This window comes from Thunnus thynnus, chromosome 6, assembly GCF_963924715.1.
Source record: "Thunnus thynnus chromosome 6, fThuThy2.1, whole genome shotgun sequence".
Lineage (NCBI taxonomy): Eukaryota > Metazoa > Chordata > Actinopteri > Scombriformes > Scombridae > Thunnus > Thunnus thynnus.
In genome coordinates this window covers 5084230-5108030 of record NC_089522.1, presented here as the reverse complement: position 1 = coordinate 5108030, position 23801 = coordinate 5084230, and the positions used below count along the sequence as shown (strand labels likewise).

General features: G+C 39.1%; 1 protein-coding gene across 3 annotated transcripts in view; it reads right to left on the bottom strand.

The window, feature by feature from the left end:
• lamb2l (laminin, beta 2-like) overlaps positions 1-23801 on the bottom strand; it is a 77148-nt gene that overhangs the window by 30246 nt on the left and 23101 nt on the right. For all 3 annotated transcript variants that reach the window (XM_067591383.1, XM_067591384.1, XM_067591385.1), the window contains exons 3-14: positions 18412-18581; positions 12860-12998; positions 12347-12420; positions 11739-11927; positions 10460-10523; positions 9664-9866; positions 9325-9445; positions 7128-7316; positions 6372-6551; positions 6112-6224; positions 5540-5619; positions 5185-5341 (exon numbers count right to left, since the gene is read on the bottom strand). In XM_067591383.1, the coding sequence (XP_067447484.1) occupies positions 5185-5341; positions 5540-5619; positions 6112-6224; positions 6372-6551; positions 7128-7316; positions 9325-9445; positions 9664-9866; positions 10460-10523; positions 11739-11927; positions 12347-12420; positions 12860-12998; positions 18412-18581 (1679 nt within the window). The remainder of the gene's footprint in view (positions 1-5184; positions 5342-5539; positions 5620-6111; positions 6225-6371; positions 6552-7127; positions 7317-9324; positions 9446-9663; positions 9867-10459; positions 10524-11738; positions 11928-12346; positions 12421-12859; positions 12999-18411; positions 18582-23801) is intronic.

The window sequence follows — 23801 nt, the reverse complement described above, 5'->3', positions numbered from 1 at the left end:
CCTGTAGCAGTGATGTTGTAAGTGTGGTCTGCCTGAGCTTGCCCAGAGGGCTGAATGGGGAAGTGGAGGGGGCACAAGGTCCCTTCAGATTTTTCTATCAGAGGCAGAGGAGGTGGAGGAGACAGACAGGCAGAGGAAAGAATGTGAGAAAGAGGGTAGATAGAGATGGTAGAGGATAGAGACACTGTTGTAGGGTAGAGAGGAGTCTGTAAGAGTGATAGCAGGTAAGATTAGTCACTGACAGCAGGAACAGGCTTGTCACAGTGGCTGTGACATGTTGGTTGGGGGGAGCTTAAGGGCAATATTAATAGAAATCTGTGTTTAAGTTGCCCAACCATTTGCTTCAACAGATTTGAACAGCAATAGCTGTAACATTAGTTGTTGGTATAGGGATGAGGAATGGTAATGAAACTTCTCTAAAGCTCCTTTCAGACATGCACACCTTTATGTCAATCTGATAGGAATTTAACATGCTGGTCTCACGTCTGAATAAGCGCCTGAATCACTTTTATGTGCAAGTCACAAGAGAAATCTTACCAGGCTGGGCCTGTATGTCTGTATCACGTTAAACACAGCACAAGTCTGAACTGAATGCCATCAGATTAACCTAAAGACCAGAGCAGCACAAGGTTAAACATGCAGAGAGAGAAATACAGGTCTTGTGTCACCTTCTAACATTACTGTGATAAATTCAGTATCTCAATCATCATCTCTTATGCACAAAATCAGTTTAACAATATAGGAAACACGGTGAAAGAGACAATTTTAAGTTGTTGAGGGGATTCTTCTCATATCAGATCAGTGTATAAAACTATTTTCTCCCTCATGGTGCGACCAGACCATAAGAGATTTAAAAAAACGCCTCATACAACCACAATAATATAATAATAATCTAACAGCATTCACTGCATTTTCAGTTTTCATTCATGTCAGCAGCATGAATGAAAAAAATTGATTTCCAGCAAAATGCTTTACATGCATGTCAGACTATAAAAACAGGCAACAGAATTTACTCTCTAATAACGAAAATAATGCGAAAATGTATCAGCTGTGAGGAGTGGTCAAGAGTGTCCCTCACACTAATTAATGATGATGGTCATTAACTTAAGTTTCAGTAGTTCAGCCTGTGAGAGAACAGAAAATGGTCTTCTTCCTCCTACTACCACTTTTAACTCACTGCTCTCTCTGATCCCTCTGGATATTTATGAATCCATTTCCATAAATATCCAGTCATGTCTGAATAAAGCTGTACGAAACATTCATGTAAATGACACCTATGTCTGAATGACAAAATGACATAATTTTAACGGATAGATGGAGCCTGAAATGTTGTGTATTCCATGTCTGAAAAGCACTTCATCAGCAGTGCATCTAAGGCCCTGTTTAGACCTGGCATTAACATGTGTCTAGGGTTATCCGATCACAAGTAGACAGCTCTAAGTACAGGTGTGAATGCACCCAAGACGCATTGAGGACACATTGAGATCTGATCACTCAGACCACATTCAGAGGTGGTCTGGGCCGCATGTGGCCACATTCATTTAGCAGTGTAAATGCAATGTGTCCTGGGCCACACTGAAGGACCGCCCACTCAACTGACATCCTCTAATTTCCTGCAGACTAGGCACTGGAATTGCATTGCTGCCTCCTGGTCCGTGAACCCTTCGTTCAAACAAACCCTCCACTGTGTTAAACTTGTTTGATAACAGGATAAAGAAATGCATTATTTTGTTTTTTATGTGAATTAAAAAAAATTTAATCCACCTCCCTTTTTTTCCTGTTTTCCCCGTTCCCCTAACCCATTTTCCTCTTCAAATCGACAACTGGAATAGAAATTAAACCAAAACCAGAAAATAACTTATTTTTCGCTTGTCTGTCTAAAAAAATATTTCAGAAGCTCAATGTTGCTGAATAGTTTCTCTCTCTCTCTCTCTCTCTCTCTCTCTCTCTCTCTATATATATATATATATATATATATATATGTGTGTGTGTGTGTGTGTTCCAATGCGACACTAGAGCAAATCAATAGGATGGGCATTTGATTTTCATGAGGGGGCACACAATGCATTGTATATTTGTTTATCCTGTTATCAAACAAGTTGAACACAGCTTTGGACGGAGGGTACATGGACCGCTAGTCCTCCCACCGGTTAAAAACAACGAATTTGGTCTTTGCAAACGGAAATGATGTACGTGTTTATTTGCATATAGAGCAGGGAAGTGAGATCCGATTACAAGTGGTCACTCAAGATGCATGTGGAGACGCATGTTAATGCCAGGTGTGAACAGATGTACTTAGAGCTGTCCACTTGTGATCGGATCACCCGAGACGCATGTTAATCCCAGGTGTAACCAGGGCCTAAATTTGGCACCCAAACAAACACACCCTTCCAAATCCCATCAGGAAGACAACCTTGGTGGAGTCAGAGCAACATGAAATATCCATCTGTTATAGTCATAACATTATCCACAACTTGATGTACTGTGTGTACAATATACAGAAGCTATCACAAGGTTAAACCTTCTGTTGATGGCGCTGAGACGCAGCAAGAAGAAAAAAAGGTTTTAAACAGTATCATAATATTTTTATCAAGGACGTTTGTAGCCCATCTCATACTGTAGATGACTTTAAAGGAATAATTGGGTTATTTGTTTTTTTGCAGAGAGTTAGATGAGAATATTGATGCCACTCTAAGGTCTAACTATGAAGTAAGTGCCAGCAGGTGATTAGCTTAGCTTAGCATAAAGACTGAAAGCAGAAGGACACGCTAGCCATCCAAAGCTAAAAAACTCACCTACCAGCACCTAAATCTGTTTTGCGGTTTTACAGAGAGTTGTATGCTGGAACAATTTCTTGGCTAAGTACAGTAAAAGGGCGGATATAAACATAGCACAAAAAGTAAGGAAATTTGTGTTTGGTAGATTATTTCTTTGTTGTAACAATGCTTCTTGGCAATTAATCTCATACCATTGGAAAGCCTGTTTATTTCCCTTTTAAATGGTGCCACATTTGTAAGGAACATGCATTTGTGGGATGAGCAGCAGAGCTGAGTATGTGGCTTCTGCCGATGAAAAATTTGCCAAATCTTCTCTGCCAATGCCAAAAAGCTTATTTTGCTGTTGCTATTGACTCTTGTTTTGAACTTCTGGTACCCCCAGGTGCTGCCAATCAGGCGCCTGATTGGCAGCATAGGGCTGCCAAGAGGCCTGCCATGACTGCCCTTCACCGTCAGGCCTGTTTGCGCTTGTGTCAGTGTCGTGTCAAATCGATGGATGACAGTTGAAGAAAACACCAGATCAAAAACTGCTTTTTGATGATAAAAATCAGGAGTCAGAGGTCCGAGCAGCAAAGTGTTCTTTAATGCCGGCAATAAAGGAGAGTAAATTAGCGCATACAAGATGAACCAGGTTGCTCTGAAGGTTTTTTCCTTCAGGGCATAGTTTTTATACCCTTGGGTCGGCATAGGTCACATCTATCGTCCATCCTCCTTATTTTTGGCCAATTACACCATTATTTTTATCTCCGTCACTCGTTGTTGGTCAAAACTCTTCAAGACAGGTTTTGAGCTGTTGTGGATATGTACTGGCATATTCATTTCTATCTGGTTATGTCCAAGTATTGGGGATCATTTTACACCATTATTGCCAAGTTGTCTTCTGGCCTTTATTTTTTTATAAGTCATTCTAGTCACTTTCACCCTTATTTCTTGATCTTCTCCAGAGTGTATTTTTAAAAAAGGTGAAGACTTTAATGCAGACCCAAGCAAAGTGACATGTAATACAAGCACACTCAAATTTCTCCAGTGTATGATTATGATTCTTTTACCGTGATTCTATACGTATATTGTGATTAAATGTGATTCATGAGATTAGATATACATCATCAATAAGATTCTAACACACTAGCACTTATTGCTTATAAAACTTATAAAATCAATCTGCATAGCTTAATATTGTCTTTAAGCACACCAATGACACTTAATGAAAATACACCACATCAGCAACATGTGCACTGGAACCTGAACATGTGTAACAACGTTATGTTCAGCGATTAGTCCAGTGTGACCAGGCTGGTGACCAGAATGAGGAGGAGGTGCCAGGCTGTCGTGGCTGTGTATGGTTCTTCCACACACTACTGAGGCTCCTGTTTGTTAAATGAATAAATTGTTAAATTGCCAATATGTCTTCAATCATCCAATCCACCAAACACCAAACAATGTCAATGGCAGAATAAGCTGTTTGGCATTGGCAGAAAAGATTGGACAAATTTTTCATCGGCACAAGCCACATACTCAGCTCTGCTGTTCATCCCACAAATGCATGTTCCTTACAAATGTGGCACCATTTAAAAGGGAAATAAACAGGCTTTCCAATGGTATAAGATTAATTGCCAAGAAGCATTGTTACAACAAAGAAATAATCTACCAAACACAAATTTCCTCACTTTTTGTGCTATGTTTAGTTCAGAATCGGACACAGACTGCAGATGCATATGTGGTTCCCTACATTGGTCAAAAATTTCGATCTGTACACAGACAGTCCACGTGGATCCTCGTGGACAGGTGCAGATGGTGAATTTGGCATTCACAAAAAGAATATAAACAGTTAATAGTGTTTATAACACACTATAATGTAGTTGCAAGCAGATAAGACACACTACATTATAGTGTAATATCTTTTATTAAATATTTATTTAGTGTTTATAAATTCTAAACAGGGGACTTAAAGTAAAGTGTTACCGCAAATTTTACATCATGCCGACTAACTATAAATTAAGCTCAACTTTGTGGAGTCTTGTTGTCACTGTGAGGTTGTTAGTCAAACAGCAGTAACTCCCTGAGGTCCCCCGTAAAACCACAACTTAACAGGAAGACATGAGTGGTACTGATCTTTTTGTCAAATTCTCGAGAAAAAACAACCAATTTCTTTAAATAAAAGACAAACATGACTGTTCCACAGTATAACTGTGTGTATGAACGTGTGTATTTTTTTGGATGTCTGATTCTGATAAACCTTCAAACTGAATTTCCCAACTTCCTTGGGAAAAGCAACAGGCAACAGCCCTACACCAACGCAGCTGCTCACGTTCTTTTACTGAAGGTCTATTATCAGTCTGAATCCAGCAGTTACAGTGAGCTAAAATGTAAATTAGTGAGCTCAACTGACACATAGCAGTGTGCTCACCGGCAGTGCAGAGTCACCAGGGGACTGTCCAGCGGCATCTTCTGCTTCATATTTGTAGTAGTCAAGTGGAGCACAAAAATACCCAGGCTGCACCTCCGAACACTGTCGACCAATCAGATGTCTCCTGCAGTCACATTGTCCACTCTCCATCATGCACCTTAAAAAACAGACAGAGGAAAACTTTAAATATTTATTTATAAGTGATTGTGACCTCTCTGTGGTCTGCATTCAGGAATGGACTGAATGATAAACAGCCTCACTTCATGGTTATATGCTCTTCAGACCATTCTCAGAAGTGACCTCTCTTTATAAAAAAGGATATGGTAAAGATACATAAAATTTTGAAAATCTATACCTATTGTTGAAGGCTCCGCCAAAGTCACAGTCACATGGTCTGCAGCCAGCCAGGTCATTACTGAGTCCCCAGTATTCGGGCTAAAGGGATGGAAATAAATTTAAAAACCAGGATGCACAGTGACACATACAGTATGCAGTTTTTACACTCTGACTCTGTGTCTGATGCTTTGTTGTCCTCGTATCATGTCAGTTTGTGCATTTGTTACTGTGTAATATGTTCCTTTATCAATGCAAACAAAACATTTATTTGCTGTCCTTGACTGGTGAAAAGAAAACCTCCACTTGAAAATGTCACTACTTTGACAGTGTGAAAAGGTAAAAAAGTTCAAGTCTGTTGTCTGGTGACACAATTGCTTTCAAACTTGTTGCAACAAGTCATAAAAATGAAAAACCAGTGCAACATTTGCTATACAGCTATATAGCCAAACAGCCAAACTTTGTCTGTTCTCTAGTTTTCCTCTTTAAATATGCCTTACTGTGACATGGAAAAACATGAATACTAATTAACAGCCACATGAAAGACAAACACAATTATCAACAGATTTTAAGAGCAGAACAGTTGTTGCTAACCAGACACTGGTTGCAGTAGCGACCGGTGACATATCTTTTGCAGGAGCAGTCCCCACTGATCTGGTCACATGGGGCTCCCATCATAATAATGCCACGAGGGTCGCAGTTGCAGGCTGATGGAGACACACACACAGAATAAGATGGCATATGTGCTTTAAAGATCTTATATGCAGAATATATTATTTTCAGAAAAACAAATTAATTTTCATCCCTGGCCAAACACAAATCTTTTCACTTGTATGACAAACACACATACGTACGCTGACAACCAAGCGGGTCATTCTGGCTGAGTCCATAGTAACCCTCCTTGCAGTCGTCGCAGCGCATGCCCTTGACGTGGGCTTTGCAGCGACACTGTCCAGCTATCATCCCTATGTCTACGTCAGTGTGGCTGTCACACACTCCTCCCTCCAACGATCCCACCGGGTCACAGTCGCAGGCTGGGTGTCAGAGGTCAGATGAAGAGCGTAAGTAAAAGGGGAAAAGAATGAGAGACAAAAACAAAAGGACAATAATAGAGACATGAAGAGACAGAGGATAAGAGCAGTGAAGAAAATTAACTGAAAAGGTTTTAGCTTCATGACACAATGAAGATCTGAAAACTGACATTTAAAAATGGCTGTTGTGTACATGCAGACATGTAATATTTGTACTTTCATTGTTTTGTTGCATCTAAACAAAAGAACGAATGGTAAGGAGATTTTCATGTATAGTAGCGTTATTATCATGAATTTGCATAGATTATACACGGAGTAATACCATGAAATGAGGCTATTGTGTGGAGAAGAGTGTTCAGCTTTCCACATTTAGTCTCATATTCATTTTAAACTCTTGTGATCTTGAAACTAAATGGAGCCTTCTATAACTATAATGTTCTGAATTCAATCTCAAGGATTTCAGGAATTATCTGAGCCCACTGGCAGTGTAAATACTGGATTTAATTTTGCAGTACAAAAGTAGACACTCCAACATCATGGCTAAAACATTTTTTTTTTACAAAAGAACAAAAGACTCACCAACACAAACCCGTGGGTCCCTGATGTCCCTGTTGGGCTCTTTGTAGTAGAAAGGTTTGCACATTTCACAGTTGCGTCCCATGGTGTTGTGCTGACACTCATCACACACTCCTCCGCTGACGTTTCCCGTGGCCAAATACACCGCCATGTCAAAGTGGCACTGGTTTGAGTGGCCATTACAGTTACACTCTAGAAAAAGAAGCAAGACATTCAAAAAAGTAAAGACTAATTAGACGCACATGAACGTTACCTTGACTGTAAAAGTTAACCACAACTTCCATGCTAGCAGTAGGAGAGTTGGGTTGACCTCCAATGATATTCTAATAACTAATCACATCACATCATCTCTTATTTATTTGAACCCTTTAAAAGCAGCAAACACCTTAATGAGCATGAAAGTAGAGTGCAAGACAGTTTTTATGTCTTGCACAATAACTGCTCATCTACAGGATGATTTAAAATATACAGTTTGCCAAGATTAATATGAATATGTATATAAGCAGTATATAATAATATTTGGGAGATTATACTGAGCTTCAAATGTTAATATACAGCATCAAGGGTATTTGCAGGTCTCGCAAATTCTTAAATGGTTTTGAATTCAGTTCCCTCAATAAACGGCTTTAGAGGGTATTAAAAAGTCAGACCTTGAATATTTTTTCTTGCCTGCTGTAGACATTAACGTTATATATATCTTTTTTTTGGTATGTGGTTGCTGTCGGGAGACATTCTACATCTATTAACTAAACATAACACAAAAAGTAAGGAAATTTGTGTTTGGTAGATTATTTCCTTGTTTTAACAATGCTTCTTGGCAATAAATCTTATACCGTTGGAAAGCCTGTTTATTTCCCTTTTAAATGGTGCCACATTTGTAAGGAACATGCATTTGTGGGATGAGCAGCAGAGCTGAGTATGTGTGTGATCAGGCTGGTGACCAGCATGAGGAGGAGATGCCAGGCTGTTGTGGCTGTGTATGGTTCTTCCACACGCTACTGAGGCTCCTGTTTGTTAAATAAATAAATTATTAAATTGCCAATATGTCTTGTTTCTTCAAACTTCAATCATCCAATCCACCAAACACCAAACAATGTCAATGGCAGAATAAGCTGTTTGGCATTAGCAGAGAAGATTGGGCAAATTTTTCATCGGCAGAAGCCACATACTCAGCTCTGCTGAGTATCATTTTTTAAAGAATGAATAAAGCTACCCATGCTGTGTAAGCCATGCCTAAAATTTTACACTGTGCATAAAAAAATGGAAATTGCAGATGCAATACACCTATTCCTGCTGCTGATGGCTACATAAAAGGAACTTTGTACATTCCTACAACAGGTGAAGTGACATTATTATATTTTGTTGATTGTGAGTCTACTTCTGCCAACAAGTCAGTAAAACTGCTTGCTAGATGCTCTGAGGAGACCGAAACAAAAGTAACATAACCTAATTCACAATATACCAGCAACCGGCTCTCTGTATGTGTTTGTATGTGTGTGTGTTTGTGTAAATCCAAGAAAACTAGAGAAAGGCTAAGCAAATGTCTTTCTCTAGCCTTAACCTTTTAACATCCACTGGGTTGCCAGCAACCCTCTTAAGCCAGTGGTAAGCGGTAGCATCACACAGTAATGAGTAAAAGCAAATAACACAATTTGGCCAATTTGAGATGATTGGAGAGGTTCGGGGACACCGGTGACACCACAAACTAAAAACTCCCTAGCTCCCATAAGGTTAGGCCTAGGGGTCTGGAATATTATACAGGTTGACAAGATGTAGAAGGTATACAAAGCATGTCCTAATTATTGTTATTCAAATATGACTCATTATAGACAAGGACCAAAAACACTTTTTTGAGCCTTATTTGAACTGATGTAGTTTTCTTTGTGTTATAGCCATATGCTAAACAAGCACAGTTCGAGAAACTAGAAGATGTCACTTGTCAAATGAAGCCTAATACATACATCATGGCCCTACAGTTCTTGTGTTATGAGCTTTTCCATTTGGGTATGCCAAAATAGGCGAAAATTCTATAAAAAGGGTGGATGTTAAGGGGTTAAAAAATATTTGCATCTAATAACAGGCAGCAATCAGTTTAACAATAAATGACAATAAAATATAATCTGATTCTGATATGAGCATGAACTCATTTCTGAGTTCATGCTCATATCAGAATTTTTGAGACAGTGCCGTGTGTTCCCACCTCTGCATGTGTGAGGGTTCTCCACCTCAGCTGGTCTCCATGGCAGGTCGTTGTGGAAATGTTGGCAGCGCTCGCAGTTCAGGCCCTCTGTATTGTGTTTGCATACACATCGACCATGGATCTGGCCAGAATGTAGCGAAATGATCAGTAAATAGGTTACTGTAGGCAGTGTCAGATATGAAATTATCTTGGCATGATAATTTGTACTGAACAAATTAAACAAGCACAAACAAGTTCTGCTCTTGTTGTCTTTTATGTAACAAGTTTCTGTTCTGTTGTACAGAACATGTTGTAATGACAACAGGTGCGATTTCCTCGTGATCTAGTCGACTAACTCACCATGCCGTTTTCTCGTGTGTCAACCCCTGGCACTGGGGTGCACTCTGAGGCGTGTCCATAACAGAAGCAGCTCCCTCTTACCACCAGTTCATAGATGGCATAGTAATATTTCTGGAGGACATCAGAGCGTCGGTCCAGCAGGTCGTCTCCCAGAGTGTTAAGCTTTGTGAAGTTGATACGCAGGTTGGTGATGCGCAGAAGTTCTGTAAAGGACAAATAATAAAAAAACAAAACAAAAAAAACATTAATTAAGCTTGATTTGTGGCTGAAATTGTATTAGTATGCAAACATTTTTTTCCTAAATGACTGGTATTAAGGTGTCCATTTTATGTTAGCCTCACTACTCCAAAAGTATAATATAGCCTATTTACTTTAAAATAATAATTGTTGTTGATACCTCTAGGGAGAAGCATTTTGTTTAAACTTAAATATTACTTAAATGTTCAATTTTAGCATTTACTTTTTTGTCTTATCTTCAAAAAATATGTAATTATGGATGTAAAGATCTGATTCTGAAGAAAAGTAATAACAGCAAAGTAGTGTGCAGCAGTTCAATATTTTACATTATATTTTGTTTGTAGTACAAGTTTGTCTGAATACAAACTGGCTAGTGTTTGAACTGCTGATGCACACAGTCTTTGTTTATGAAAAGAATATGACAGGTTTTCATCTGGAGATAACATGAAGGTGAAATTTGTAAGAAACAAATTATGCTGTGCTGCTAATGAATGTGTTATTGGTCCATATTTAGAGTTAAAAGTCTCAATCATAGATCACTGAGGAACACTTCACTTACCTTGAATGTCCAAGCTGTAGGGGTCTTTCACATGAATGGCAGGATCCAAAACTTTATAAATGACCTTGAATTTAAAACAGATTTTTTTTAGCAAGAGAGGTTTTCGGAGAAGTCCCATTAGATTTTGGGATTAGAGGAGATTATATCAATTTTAAAACAACAGATGTTCACCAAAAACAGGGATATGCAAGTGAAATGAACAAATTTACAAATGCATTTTCTCTTATTTATATACTGTTATAATGTTGGATGTCTATGTTAAACATTGTAGTTTTCATTGTTAGTGGATTCAAATTGGCTTCAAGTGCATGAGGGATTCACAGGAAACAAAAGCATTCAGCTGGCGAAACGTAGGGTGGCTTTAATTGTGAACGAGTCATAGGAAACACAGTGTTTTCATCATTGAGGTTGTGATTCAAGACATTTTTCGTATTTTTTGTAGATGTAGTAGATCAGCTTTAAATATTGTGAGTAGTGGAACAGGAACACCAAGCTGTGAGCTGTGGCTGGTCCTTTGTGTAACACCAAATCTACCGGGACTAAAATGTTAAAAGATTATAACTTTTAAACTTTACTCTAGTTTTATTCTCAAACTACCTTTTGTCTTCAACAAACCAGTAATTTAAGATTATTTTGGTATTTATTCTCCTGTGTGTTGGGTCATCTATTGATCATCTCATCTATTGATCATCTATTCCTCCAAACAACAGTTATCTCACAAATTATTCTTTAAGAATCCTCAACTACACATTAAAGGACAAGTACTGCGATATTATATATATTTTATATTCTTCTTATTGTCAAAAAATCCCATGAAAAGATCAATACCACAATGAATTGATCTACTAACAAGTATTGTGTGTGTATTCAAAGCCTGATTTATCTTGCCATAGAGCTCCAGTGCTGTCTAAAAACTATTAAAAACATATCAATGAGCATAAGTCATGCACCAAATTGGCAGCTGAAAATAGTCCCCAACAAATGCACTATTTCCTCCCATTTGAGCATTGCTAAAAAGTACAGTGGCTAGCTGTTTTACGAGATTATGTAGCCTTTTTTAAGATTGAAACTATACTGTATTTGGTGAGTTGTTCTTTAAGATTTATGTCTCAAGAAACAGGATGGGAAGTCATAAAGTATTGAGATACAGACTGCCACACTGTTGGATTTGGGGTTTTTTTGTTAAAAAACAACAACAAAAAAAAACAAGAATATTGCTTGCTACATCTTTTAACCATAACCTCTATCCTCCCAGTCCAACATGTCTCTCCTGTCTTACCTCTCCATTAGTGGAGGGTTCAATATCGGAGTAGCGTTCCTCGCAGATTATGTCATTGATGTGGTGCAGGCTGTTGGCAGGGATGCTGGGGAAGGTCCTGGTACAGTTTGAGGCAAAGTAGCGGTAGGGGCGCCATGTGCGTCCAAAATCAGCTGAACGCTCGATGATCATAGCTGCAGGTCGGAATGTCTGAGAAAAAGAGAATTCAGAATTTTTAACTTCATTTGCATATGCTGATGGTATTTTAGTGATTTTTCTTTTTGAAACAGGATATAGGATCACAGGGAGGCTTGTGCTGTATGTATGAATATAATACATGCCACATCAATCAATAAGTTATGGACTATTTGAGAAAAATTGGTGATCAGACTGATTTATCTGGGCCTTTTATTTCATGTTTGCTTCACTAACAGTAGGATGACAGATTCATGCCTGATGGAATGCAGTTGCTGAATGTTTGAGTGTACATAACAAACACACACCTAAACATGTATACACCTTGACATGCTTAAGCACATATATGAGTCACCTTTTCAAACAGAGGTCCACTTACACACACATGCAAATTGCACACTTGTCATCCACATGCGTGGAAAAAGTGTGCGTACCTTGAACTTCATGATGAGATGTGTGAAGTGGAATTCAGCCTCCAGGTTCAGTCTGATACTGACATTCTCCTCTCCTGTGGAGGAAATGACTGTCAATCAATATCATAACAACGCAATTGATGCACTAGACTTGACTGCTACAGTCACTGTCTGCTTGACTGAGTGACTGTGGGAGAACTTTTCCATCCTTCTTTGTATTTTTTTTTCTTCTCTTTGTCTCTCACTGAAGAAATATCAAAGTCTTCTAATATTACCCATATGGGGACATAGATTTATACTATAGTGTGAAGGTACTTTTTCTCTTTTTATTACATCACTGCATCTCAACATCTTGTAAAATCCCTCTAAAATATATAAATTATTTCCAATCAGGATTTAAAAAGACAAGAAGAAGAGGAAATTTCTCCCTGTGTGTATGACGACGGAGTCAATCAGCACAATGAACACTCTGATTATGTTCTTGTGTGCTGTTTTTACATTCAGTAAATATTTAAGGATATACAAGGCACAAACCGTTGACAGACTGCCACCAGGTTTGGTCCCTGTCATTGCTGTCCATGAGGTAGATCACGTTTTCGATGCGGTGGCTGTTTTTGTGGTGGTACGGGTCGTAGCGGTGCCGAGAGTTACACTCGAAACACTTGTCTGACTCCTGTCGAGGTGAAAAACAAATAGAGACTGATGTATAATAAAAGTAGAGTTTGAATATAAATATCATTTGCATTTGTTTTTTTTATTCAAGCTCTTTCAGATTTGTACCAACAAGATCACAAGAGACTGAACCAGCTGCATGATAAACCACCTCTGGATGTTGCACTACATGGGGAAAAATAAAATATTAGTTCATTTCACTTTCTGTTTCTACGGTTTTGTAGTGTCAGTCAAACTCATGATAGAACTGTTACAGGGCTTTCATCTGTCAAGCAGAAATAACGTGGATAATGTTCCCCTGTGTGCCAATACCAGTGTAAATTGGACTACGGCCAGAGGGGACTTGACTGTGTCTCCACTGGGTGAAAAGATTAAAAGGGAAAAACGGTCAGAGAGATAGAAAAGAAAGCAAGGAGTTAAAGAATAGGAGGAAGAGAGAGAGAAAGACAGTTTGAGAGACAGAGCCAGGTGTGAGGATTGGGATAAAGGGCAAAAAACAAGAATAACAGTCACAGTCATGCTAGCAGCTCTCTGAGGCTGTAATTAGGCAGTAGTGGTAGTGGTTGGGACAATATACTACTGTCAGCATGCTAACAATGACAACATTATGATATTTAACAGGTACAGGTACAAGTGAAGCTGATGGGAATGTCATTTGTTTTACAGGTATTTAGTCAGAAACCAAAGTATCAGACAAATCAAAATTAGTGAAAAGTAAGGGGGTCACCAAAGTTCTTACAAATCGTTCTGAGGGGGCCAAAAATGTGTGTACCAAATATAATGGCAATCCATCCAATATTTGTTGAGATACGTCAGCCATATTGGGGAAAGTCATTAGGATTCATCATTCAATCCATCTAGTAGATGTTGAGATATTTCACTGGACATGTGGAAACTTTGACCTGATGATGGCGTTAGATGTCAGCAGATATTACTTTGGGGACCTTGAATATCTGTACCAAATTTTAAGGCAATCCCTTTGACAGTTGAATACATCTTATATAAGATATTCTAAAAATGTCAACCTCATGGTGGAGCTAGAGAAAAAATCAGGGAATCACGAAACTCAGTAGGATTCTTTCTCTGGGGCCTATGAATGGCTGTACAAAATTGAATGGAAATCCATCCAATATTTAGTTTTTCAGTCTGAACCAAAGCAGTGGACCTACACACCCACATTGCTATCCCAAAAACCACGCTGCTAGCATGACTAAGAATCTATAATCTTCAACAGAATCTCTGTCCACTAATTTATAAATATGTAAACATTTTATAATTAAGATAGTCAACACATGATGAACACAAAATATTAAAATCTCTGTGGATGCCAGTGGGTGCCCAGGGACTTTAGACTACTGTTGCTAAGAATTTAGCAACAATATCACCAACTGTTCTCATTAAATTCTTAATAAGAGTGGTTGCATCTTCAGCATCAATAGTTTAGATAATGATTATGAGAGATGCAAAAAGGGTGAGGTGCGGGAGTAGGAAAATGCAGTTAGCTGCTGAAGAGTGGACATTGATGAGGTAGAAGGCAGAAGGAGAGGAAAAAAGGGCATGGGAAAGAGACAAAAATGTGGGGACCGAGGCCAAGAGCAAGGGCTTGAATGAAGGGGTGTGCTTGAAAAGTTAGAAAAGGGGGTTAAAGAGAGGAGAGGTGCAGGTGAGAGAAGTGGGTACGCAGTGGAGAGAGGTCTCAAACAGCACAGCAGGGGTGGGGGACAAAGAAGGGGTCGGTAGAGGGTGAGGGAGATGCTGAGAGAGGGTGAGTGAGATGGGGCCATGAAGAGGGGAGCAGGGAGGGAAAAGAGGGCTAAACAAGCGGATGAGGGTAGGCTGGCACAGAGAAACAGTGGATTCCAGGGCAGCGTTTCCTAATTAGGTTGTTGTCAGGGGTGATTAAGCTGCTAACAACAGCATGGCTGTTAAAGAGACTCGGCTGAGAACTGAAAAGAAATGCCTAAAGTGTGCTGGAAGTGGTGTCTGTGTGTTTGTGTGTGTGTGTGTGTGTGTGTGTGTGTGTGTGTGTGTGTGCGTATGTGTGTGTGTGTGTGTGTGTGTGTGTGTGTGTGCGTGTGTGTGTGTGTGGTTGGGTGGATGCATGTGGATGTGCGTGACCACATGTGCACCCACGCCCACTTGTATGTCTGTGTAATTGAGTGTGTGTTTCTTACATGCAAGCTTGCCTTCTTCACCCACCCTTCCTAATCCAAGCATAAATCTGCCCTCACTCTCAGCTCAGACCCCTTCCTGCACAGTAGCCCATCCATCCTAACGGCCTGTGCCATCATTAGCAAGCACTGAGTATTCTCCACAGCTTTATGGTGTTTATAGGAAGTCCTTAAGCAGGATTTCAGGTATTTGTAAAGGAATGGAATTTTAAAAAGTTATGAAAAAACTTGAGATGATGGTGAGAAAGTTTAGGTCCTTGTGCATAGAAGTAAAATAAAAGTCAGATTTCAACTGGATTCATTTTTTATTTCAAGGACACTGTAAAGCTTCATTAGGTGCTGAGCTTGTGTGCATCTTAGACCCCCCTCCACCCCCTGCCTCCTCTGAGCTCTTATTTATATCCCATTAGTCAAGCCTGGTCAGCTCGACTACAAGGCTTTCTGCTCCAACAATACACTGATGTAAGTCTAATGTTGATTCGAAAACACTTCTTTGTCACACTACAATGGTGGCTTTACAAAAAAAAAGTATAGCCCAGCTCCCTCATTCAGTTTCCTTTCCACCTCAGTTCCGACTCTGAAACTGATATTTCCCCACTATTAATACAGTATCTCACTTCTCCTTTTCTTCTTTTTCCTCTTTTTCTACATTCTCCATTCCATTTCCCATCTCCTTCTACTTTTCTTGTCCCTTCTCTTTGCTTTAGTAAGCCTGTCTAGAGTTACGGCTTCAGTTCCACTCAACCATGTGGGTCTAAAGGGCCAAACCTGAGCCCCTTTAAAGGTCTTTTACACAATTAGCTTGACCTAAACACACTGCTTCTCCTGGCATACAACTGTGCATAAAAGCTATGCAATCCGATCTCACAAGGAACAAAAAAACAACCCAGGAGATCCTACGCCAAACACAAATGATTGATGAACTCCTGGACATTTAAAGACCAAGAGTGTGATGTTAGGTGTGGGAATCTAAAGTAGCTTCTGACAGACCAGCAATGGTCTGCAGCTGGATTTATGGCGTGACAAGTTGTCACCCTGTCCTGCACCTTACTGTAAAAGAGGGCCTCTCACCAATCAGAGGATGCCAATCATGTTCACCTGGAAGTTGGATATCCCTGCCCTGGGGTGTGGAAGTGCAGGCACATACATGTAGACGTGCGGAAATGCATGCATGTAGCGTATGGATGCAAGACAATTGAATGACAACATAATGGTGAACCTGTCAGGAGTCATGTAGGAGCGGATGGAAAAACAAGAATAGAGGTAAAAGAGAAACCAACAGCATTTTGTCTTGCATTGGAGATGCAACACAAAGCTACTCTCTGTGTCAATAGCTGTATATTTCACAAAAATATGTGTACTAGGATGTATGCTGGCAGTGGAAAAGACCTGCACCAGAAGTATTTAGAAATGGTCTAGACTGCTCTTGAATGTTAAATTGTTTTCTCCTGACATTTATACTCATACCCTCTATGTATATCTTAAGTTGCTGACAAAATATGCAACACAGTTTTATGACCATTATACATTTGCATTTGAAGACCACCTTCTAAAAAAGTTAAAAAAAAAAAAAAGAAAAGAAAAGAAAAAAAAAGTAAGTCTTAACTGAGTCTAAAGCTGTGTAACTGTTAATGGTACGGGGAGAATTAATAGTGGAAGAGGTTCTAACAGAGATTGCATTGGGCCATATTGCATGCTTTAAAAACTGGAGGTTGTGTATATAATAATAGATGAATGTAAAGTTGGTGTCTACGGTATCAAAAATGTTGAAACAATCTGAAAAACTTTCTTGGCCGTTTTGCAAGCACTTTTAAGATGGCCCCTAACTTCAGTCAGGGGATGTACCTGTCGAAAGTTTTACATTTTGGTGGTATCACGGTGCTTTGGTGACCAACATTTTCTCTTTGTACTGTAGACAACAATCACCTGGATTAAAAAAGGAGCACCTTTTTTATATGATTTCTAAAAGGATCTATCAACATTTATATCGACATTTATCACTGGAGACTCCACCACTGTAAAGTGTGAGCCCCCTCATCGAAGCAAGGTATGTATGATGTCTGTGCTTCCCTTTCATTTGGTGACAGAAAGAAAAAAAAATCCTGCAATAACATGGATGCTCTTCGTTTCTGTTCAGACTAGTTATCTGTTCATAATGTATTTGTTTACATCCCTGGTGTTAGCTGGATTTAGGAATAACAAACATAATGATGAATCCAATATCACATTGGCCAAGTCCTCAAACTTTCATCACTAGGGTCTAATTTACTGAAACATACATCATACATACAGTATGATTCTGAATGTACTTTCCTTCCTTTATTCTCCTCCTCTTGACTCACTGACTGATTCACACTACACTGAAAGACTGCCCTTCAAAAAACAAACAAAGACCTTCACAAACATCTCGACTGCATCAGAAGTCAAGAGAGAGAAGTCCTCAACGCACACAGGAAACCGTCATCAATGTCCATTGCAACTGTCCCACATTCATGGGCTCAGCTCTTGAAAAAAGTGTTATGGTGCGTCACCGGCCTGAGAAGGATGCTCTGAGGGAAGAAAGCCAGCGATCATGGAAATGGAAATGACACAAATGGGGACAGAAAGATGTGTGTCACAAAGAAAACAATGGAGCAGAAGGTAAAAACAGTAAGTTCAAGACAGTGAGAGTGAAAGAGAGGCACTGAAAGAGAGATAGAGGGGGAGAGTGTGTTTGTGTGTGATGGAGGTGTGGCTGACTTGTGTGTCCACACCTGGGGCCTGATATTGAAAGACTGGGCATGTGTAAGGGGGCCTTGCTCATGGAAACCAACCAGGCAACAATCAAACAGACGGATGAACAAATGAAGATGGATGAATGCATGAAGGAGAGAACAAACAAACCATCACATATTCTGGTGGTGGAGGGTGTGGCAGGGTGTTGAGAGATGTAACAGGCAGGTGGGAGAGTCAGGTCGAGTGTGCATGGGAAACTTTGAGAAGCAGTAAAAATTGTCAGAATTATTAAAGTAGGGATTGAGAATGCCGTAAGGACCTGTGTGAATGTGTGAATCTATGTGAATTACTGTACATAATATGACACAAAGGTTGCACATGAAGGAAAAAATAATGTGCATGATTAGTAGTTGGAAGGTATGAATGGGAAATCATAATCATTACCAAATGCTGAATCTGAACCTGAACCTGAAAATGTTACTTTGCATAGTTCAATCTGGTTTTATGTTCACATGAGTGTATCCTGACCTGCAGATGGCTGACAATGCAGTAGTGCTCTGGACCGTCCAGGCCGCAAGTGGAGGTGGCGGTTAGGTTAATAGCTCGTCCAATCAGAAGGTTTCCTGTCGCTGGGTAACAGCTCCCCTCTGTGCAGCCATGAGGGCCTGACGGAAGGTCCTGGCCAAACACATTCACAGCTGGAAATGGAAAGATGGAGGGAAGAAACAAAGGAGAGAATAATTATTGTAATTATCATCTAATTATCAAGTTCTTAATAGTGTAGAAAAACACATAGAGACAAAATCTCTTCCTTAATCAAGAATTGAAACTTTGGTTAATAACTTCTTGTTATAATAGAAAAGTAATGCACACCAACGGTTGTAGTGAGGTGCTGATCACTAGAAGTAGACCACATCTACTCTCATGATAACTTCTTGTTATCAAATGAAAAAAAAAGAAATTCACTTGATTCAAGGACTTCAGGACTCATAAGAGGACTTCTTTCCTTCTCCACTCTATCGTACCCACACAGTAAAATATGCACTTCACATAGACTATAAAACCAACAAGTACACACTTTAAAGGCCACACCTGCATAGTTATTTTGGCATATGACACCTCTGCTCAGGTTGAAGGTGGGTGGACATAAATTCTCCCATAATCAGGTTATCCTGCCTTTGCCATTTCTAAGTTACATGTTGTTTAATGTAGACCTCTACAAAGTTTTAAGATAGTTTTATAGTTTGAGTTCAAAACATATGCTTCTACAAAAACTCTTAGCAGAATATTATCCAAATAGTTTTGCTTATTTCCTTTGATTAAATGCTTGGTCATGTTTTTATGGTAGACATGTTTGGGAACACTGGACAGCCTACAATCCATATTCTGCACTACCATTACCATATTTCCAACATATCATGAAATTTATAACCTATAAAGCCTTATCTGTGTTTTTCCTGTGATTTATTTTTTCAGAAACTTCTTGAAGAGATGACCTTGGAGGAGCATAGGCAGCTTACCAGTGAACTGCTTCAGAGGCAGCCAGGGTTCATTTTTGATGCCTTGATGATGCATCAGTGCAGGCATGGTGTCTCACCGTTTGCTGGAGTGCCAGGGGTACCATGGTGTACTTGTAGTAACTGTACAGACATGCCTACGGACCGGGAGAGGAAATGCTGTGGCCAGTACCCTGCAGATTGTGTAATACCGCACTTCTCCCAGTACTGTCTTGAAAATGCTTTTTATGCATTCAAAGGCGGTACTGGGAGGACATTATGGTATTTGGCCAAACCAGGAAGCCTGGGGATGACAACCGAGAGTACTGTTATGCTGCCTATAGACATTTCATCTATTGACAGCATGGCTCTTTAGGCCAAGGAAACCGACTTGTCATCCCCAGTTGCTGTGTTTGGAGGATCAGGGACAAATTCCCTGGTCCTCCAAAGACATCACACTGGTTTCACACCTGGCCTCTGAGTTTCCCTCCAGGTCCTCTGGAACGTCCACACAGTATCTCAGGTACTCACACACCTGCCTGTTCATCATCAAGGCATCAAATCATCTCATATTTATTTGTTACATTTCTGATATTTTATTTATTTTATACTTGTTCTATACATTTTATATATTTATATATTTCCTGGATAATTATTAAACTTTTTGTTTATATATTCACATTTGTTCAACTTAAATGTGCAAGTTTACCAAATAAAAGGTATTCATCAGATGTGCTGTGATAATTGCAATGATAAACATATTAATATATACTTATACAATGACAGTATTTCCCTGCAGTCAGTATATTGTCATTACCACTTCCACCATTAATTTATATTGTCATTATTTATATTTATAAAGCAACATAAAACAGTAGTGAAGTTGGAATACCACTGATCCTCAGAACAGGGCACTGTAGTACATGTTATGGATTAATTTTCATTGCTACTTCAGGTTATGTTAACTGTAATTCACTAGTTTGAACCACAAAATAAAAATATTAAAAAAAACAACACTAAGAATAATGACATTTGTAATAAAAATATATTTTATTTAACAGAAACATTTTTGGACATCCTTTTCAATCTGGACAATAAAAGAATAACATAAACATGCAGCTTTTACTGTTCAAACAAACATTTTGACAGCTTATTCTGTGTTCTTCAGAGTTGATTCTGAAGAGAAAGAATAATCTATCAAATCATTAGTCTGTTTGAACACTAAAAGCAGTGTGATTAAACTTATCTGATCACCTTCCAGCAGTCAAATTGCTGCACATATAATAGGTGACAAGGGTCAGACCAATACCACACCAAAGGTATTCAATTTACTGCTCTGGATGAAGATGCTCTCATGGCAGGAACAACACCTATGATTCACTGGCACTGCTGTTCCTCATCTGCTCCAGGAGCTGTGTGTAGAGCAGCAGCTGCATGGAAAACTGCTTCTGTGGAAGACAGTACCATTACACATAGAGTTAATTTACTATTTCATACATTTTATACAGTTGTACATAGTGCTATTTAACCAAGAGTAGGACTTACAGGGTAAGTTAATATGCTACATAGGCAAACAAATGTGTATCACTTACCTAGACCTCTCCTGACTTCTGTCAGCAATACCTCTGATATGGCGGGTGTGAATATCACAGACATGGTGAATAATGCCAACCCATAGTGCCTGAGAAAAATAAAACAGCACAAATTCATGAACTTACTATTATAAATCATCTATCTATCTATTTTTCTAATGTGCTCACTAGAAACTGTTCAACCTTATTCCATGCAGATTTTCATCCCAACAACAGACTAGATCAGATTATTTAATTGATTAACACACTTTCAGTCAGAGACAAGTAGCTATTCAGTGAAATCAACTTTTGTTGTCTTTGGTTGTAATGAAAACCAACGTACTCCCAGCCATCAATGGCACATGGTGAAATACCCCTGACCTATTACACAGTCACTTTAGGATGAAGATAAAGGCAATATCATGTATCGATGCTACTATGTGTTGTCTTACTGCCGCAGAAAATGAATAAATCGTTGGGTCATTAGCACAACGTCGCCTCCCTGTTGTCTCTTGTCAGACCACCAGCTCCGTGAGAGGCACAAACTGAAGCTAAAGTGTGCTCATATTTAACGTTACGTGGCGGCGTTTCTTTTTTAGGGAAACTAATGCACTGCTAATAAACATTGTACATCATCTAGGTTTTGAACCATTACCAGCGGGGCAAAATAAATATACATTACACTCTTACCTGTCCAGCAGTAAACTTCGGTGTCAGTCTGCAAACATTTCTCTCATCAGGGATTTCCATCTGGGTTTATCCTCGTTTTATGCCGTTGCTTGTCCCGGTTTCATTTAGCTTCTTCGTGTTTTCGTGTCTTTGACGACGACATTTCATGCTCCTGTGATTTTCTAAATAAGTATGATCCTCCATTTATCAGATTTTGGTTTCAAAGACTTCTCACAATACAAAATGTTTGGTCCGTTCTTCTTCATTTTAAAACCGGTGCATTTCCGGTAGTCGCCCACTGAATCTAAAACGCGTAAGGCCCTCACTGGAGCCAGTGTTTGTCTGCTCTATGCTACTGTAGAAACATGGCGATGCAACATGGCAGTCACCGTGCAGGGGGACCCGCTCCCATGTAGATATAAAGGGCTTATTTCTAAGGTAACGAAAACACAATTATTATTTTCAGCTAATTAGACACTAATTAAGATATACTTATAAATAATCTATTCAATTTACCAAGTCTGTTCTTTTAGATGTTACTAAATACTACACACTGGACCTTTAAAAATGTAATGGTTGTGCATGTTAGGTGTTTATGTAAACAAATTCAATATGACCGATATGTCACTGTCAGATTTTTGTAACTAAGTATCGGTAAAATATCGGTATCTGCCTAAAATTATCCTGCATCAACTGGGCTCTAATCCAGAGTTCTGCTAGTGTATCCAACATGCGTACATGCCAAATTTACTTTAAATGAATCTATGTTTTTCTCGATATGAGATTTATACACAGTGTACTGTACAATCTACTGTATGTTTCTTACAAGCAATTAATATTTAGAAAAGATGATAGAAAATAACAAAAATAGTAAATTTATGCACTTTGTGGTGAACTGTGGGTTTTACACAGCATATCCAAAAGTATTTGAACCATGGCATTTTTATCAGTTCCCTTGGTCTTGGTCTTCTTCTGCTGCTCATTGTTGTGGTATAACTTTTAGACATTGCCTGACATCCCATAAAGTAATTACTTTAATGGACAACAGTGTCCAAGAAGAAGCACACTATTGTTCCCCCACTTTCACCTTCACCCATGTAAACACTCTCTGCATTGCTGAGTCTGAATAACAGGCCTCATCAGCAAGAGAGAAACACAATGTGAGAGAAAGACAATGTGATAAATAATGCTAAAGTAAAAAATCTTTGTGGATGAATTTCATACAAACAAAATTAAGAGGCTTCAGAAAGTGATTCAGCAGTCAAAAAGACAGGGAAGAGACAGTTGAGTCAGGATATTTAGGTCAAACTCATTGACACAGATTGTCCTTGAGCTTACGAACCAACCACCAGAGTCTGTGACATGTGAATTAACATGAATCCACATGAAATTCACATACTGTACTGCACAAGAAGACTGGGGAGATGAAGGCAGGCAGTGATGTGGCAGAATTGTAGAGTTGGTTTAAAAGGAAATGAGCAGAATATTTGTTTATATGGACTTATTAGTGTTCTGAGAAAGGGTACGGTCATATGTGATATATAGAACATATGGCCTGAAAAAATGTGAGGCTCAGCAATGGGCAGCACACAGAGTGATAAGGGATGAGAGATGTTGAGAGAGATTGAGGGACTTTCATCCTGTTGATCTACAGAAAACAACAGAGCAGCAACATGTTGAGGCATGATGGGAAAGACTTGGTCGGGTGGAGATGGAATCATAAGCATCCTTTTAAAAAAGCTACATACCTGCATTAAACAGACGACACACTAATGGTGAGAAGCTCGTTTATGTACCACTCTGTGGTATGACTATGACTGTAATATTTGTAGTGTTAGAAAACCGTAACTGCTGTTTTAATTGTTTTCTTATGGAGGACACAATGCAGTAGTTAATGAGGTAGCTAAATCAACTTTAATTTTGTTTATCACCTGAGCATATGTCTGACATCCCCACAGTTCTACACGTTAAAGGGGAACTCTGCTGATTTTACACATCGAAGTCTGTTTACAGGCCTTGGGGAGTAGTAGCACATGTAGTAGCATATGTGAACAAAGTACTATAAAGCCTTTTGTGGCTCCAGAGGGAGCTGTGTGAAATCTCATAAATTGCCTCAAGTGATGTCACTTGAGTCAGTGTGAGTGGGGGCTGAAGTCTACAAATTTGAAAATTTGGAGAAAAA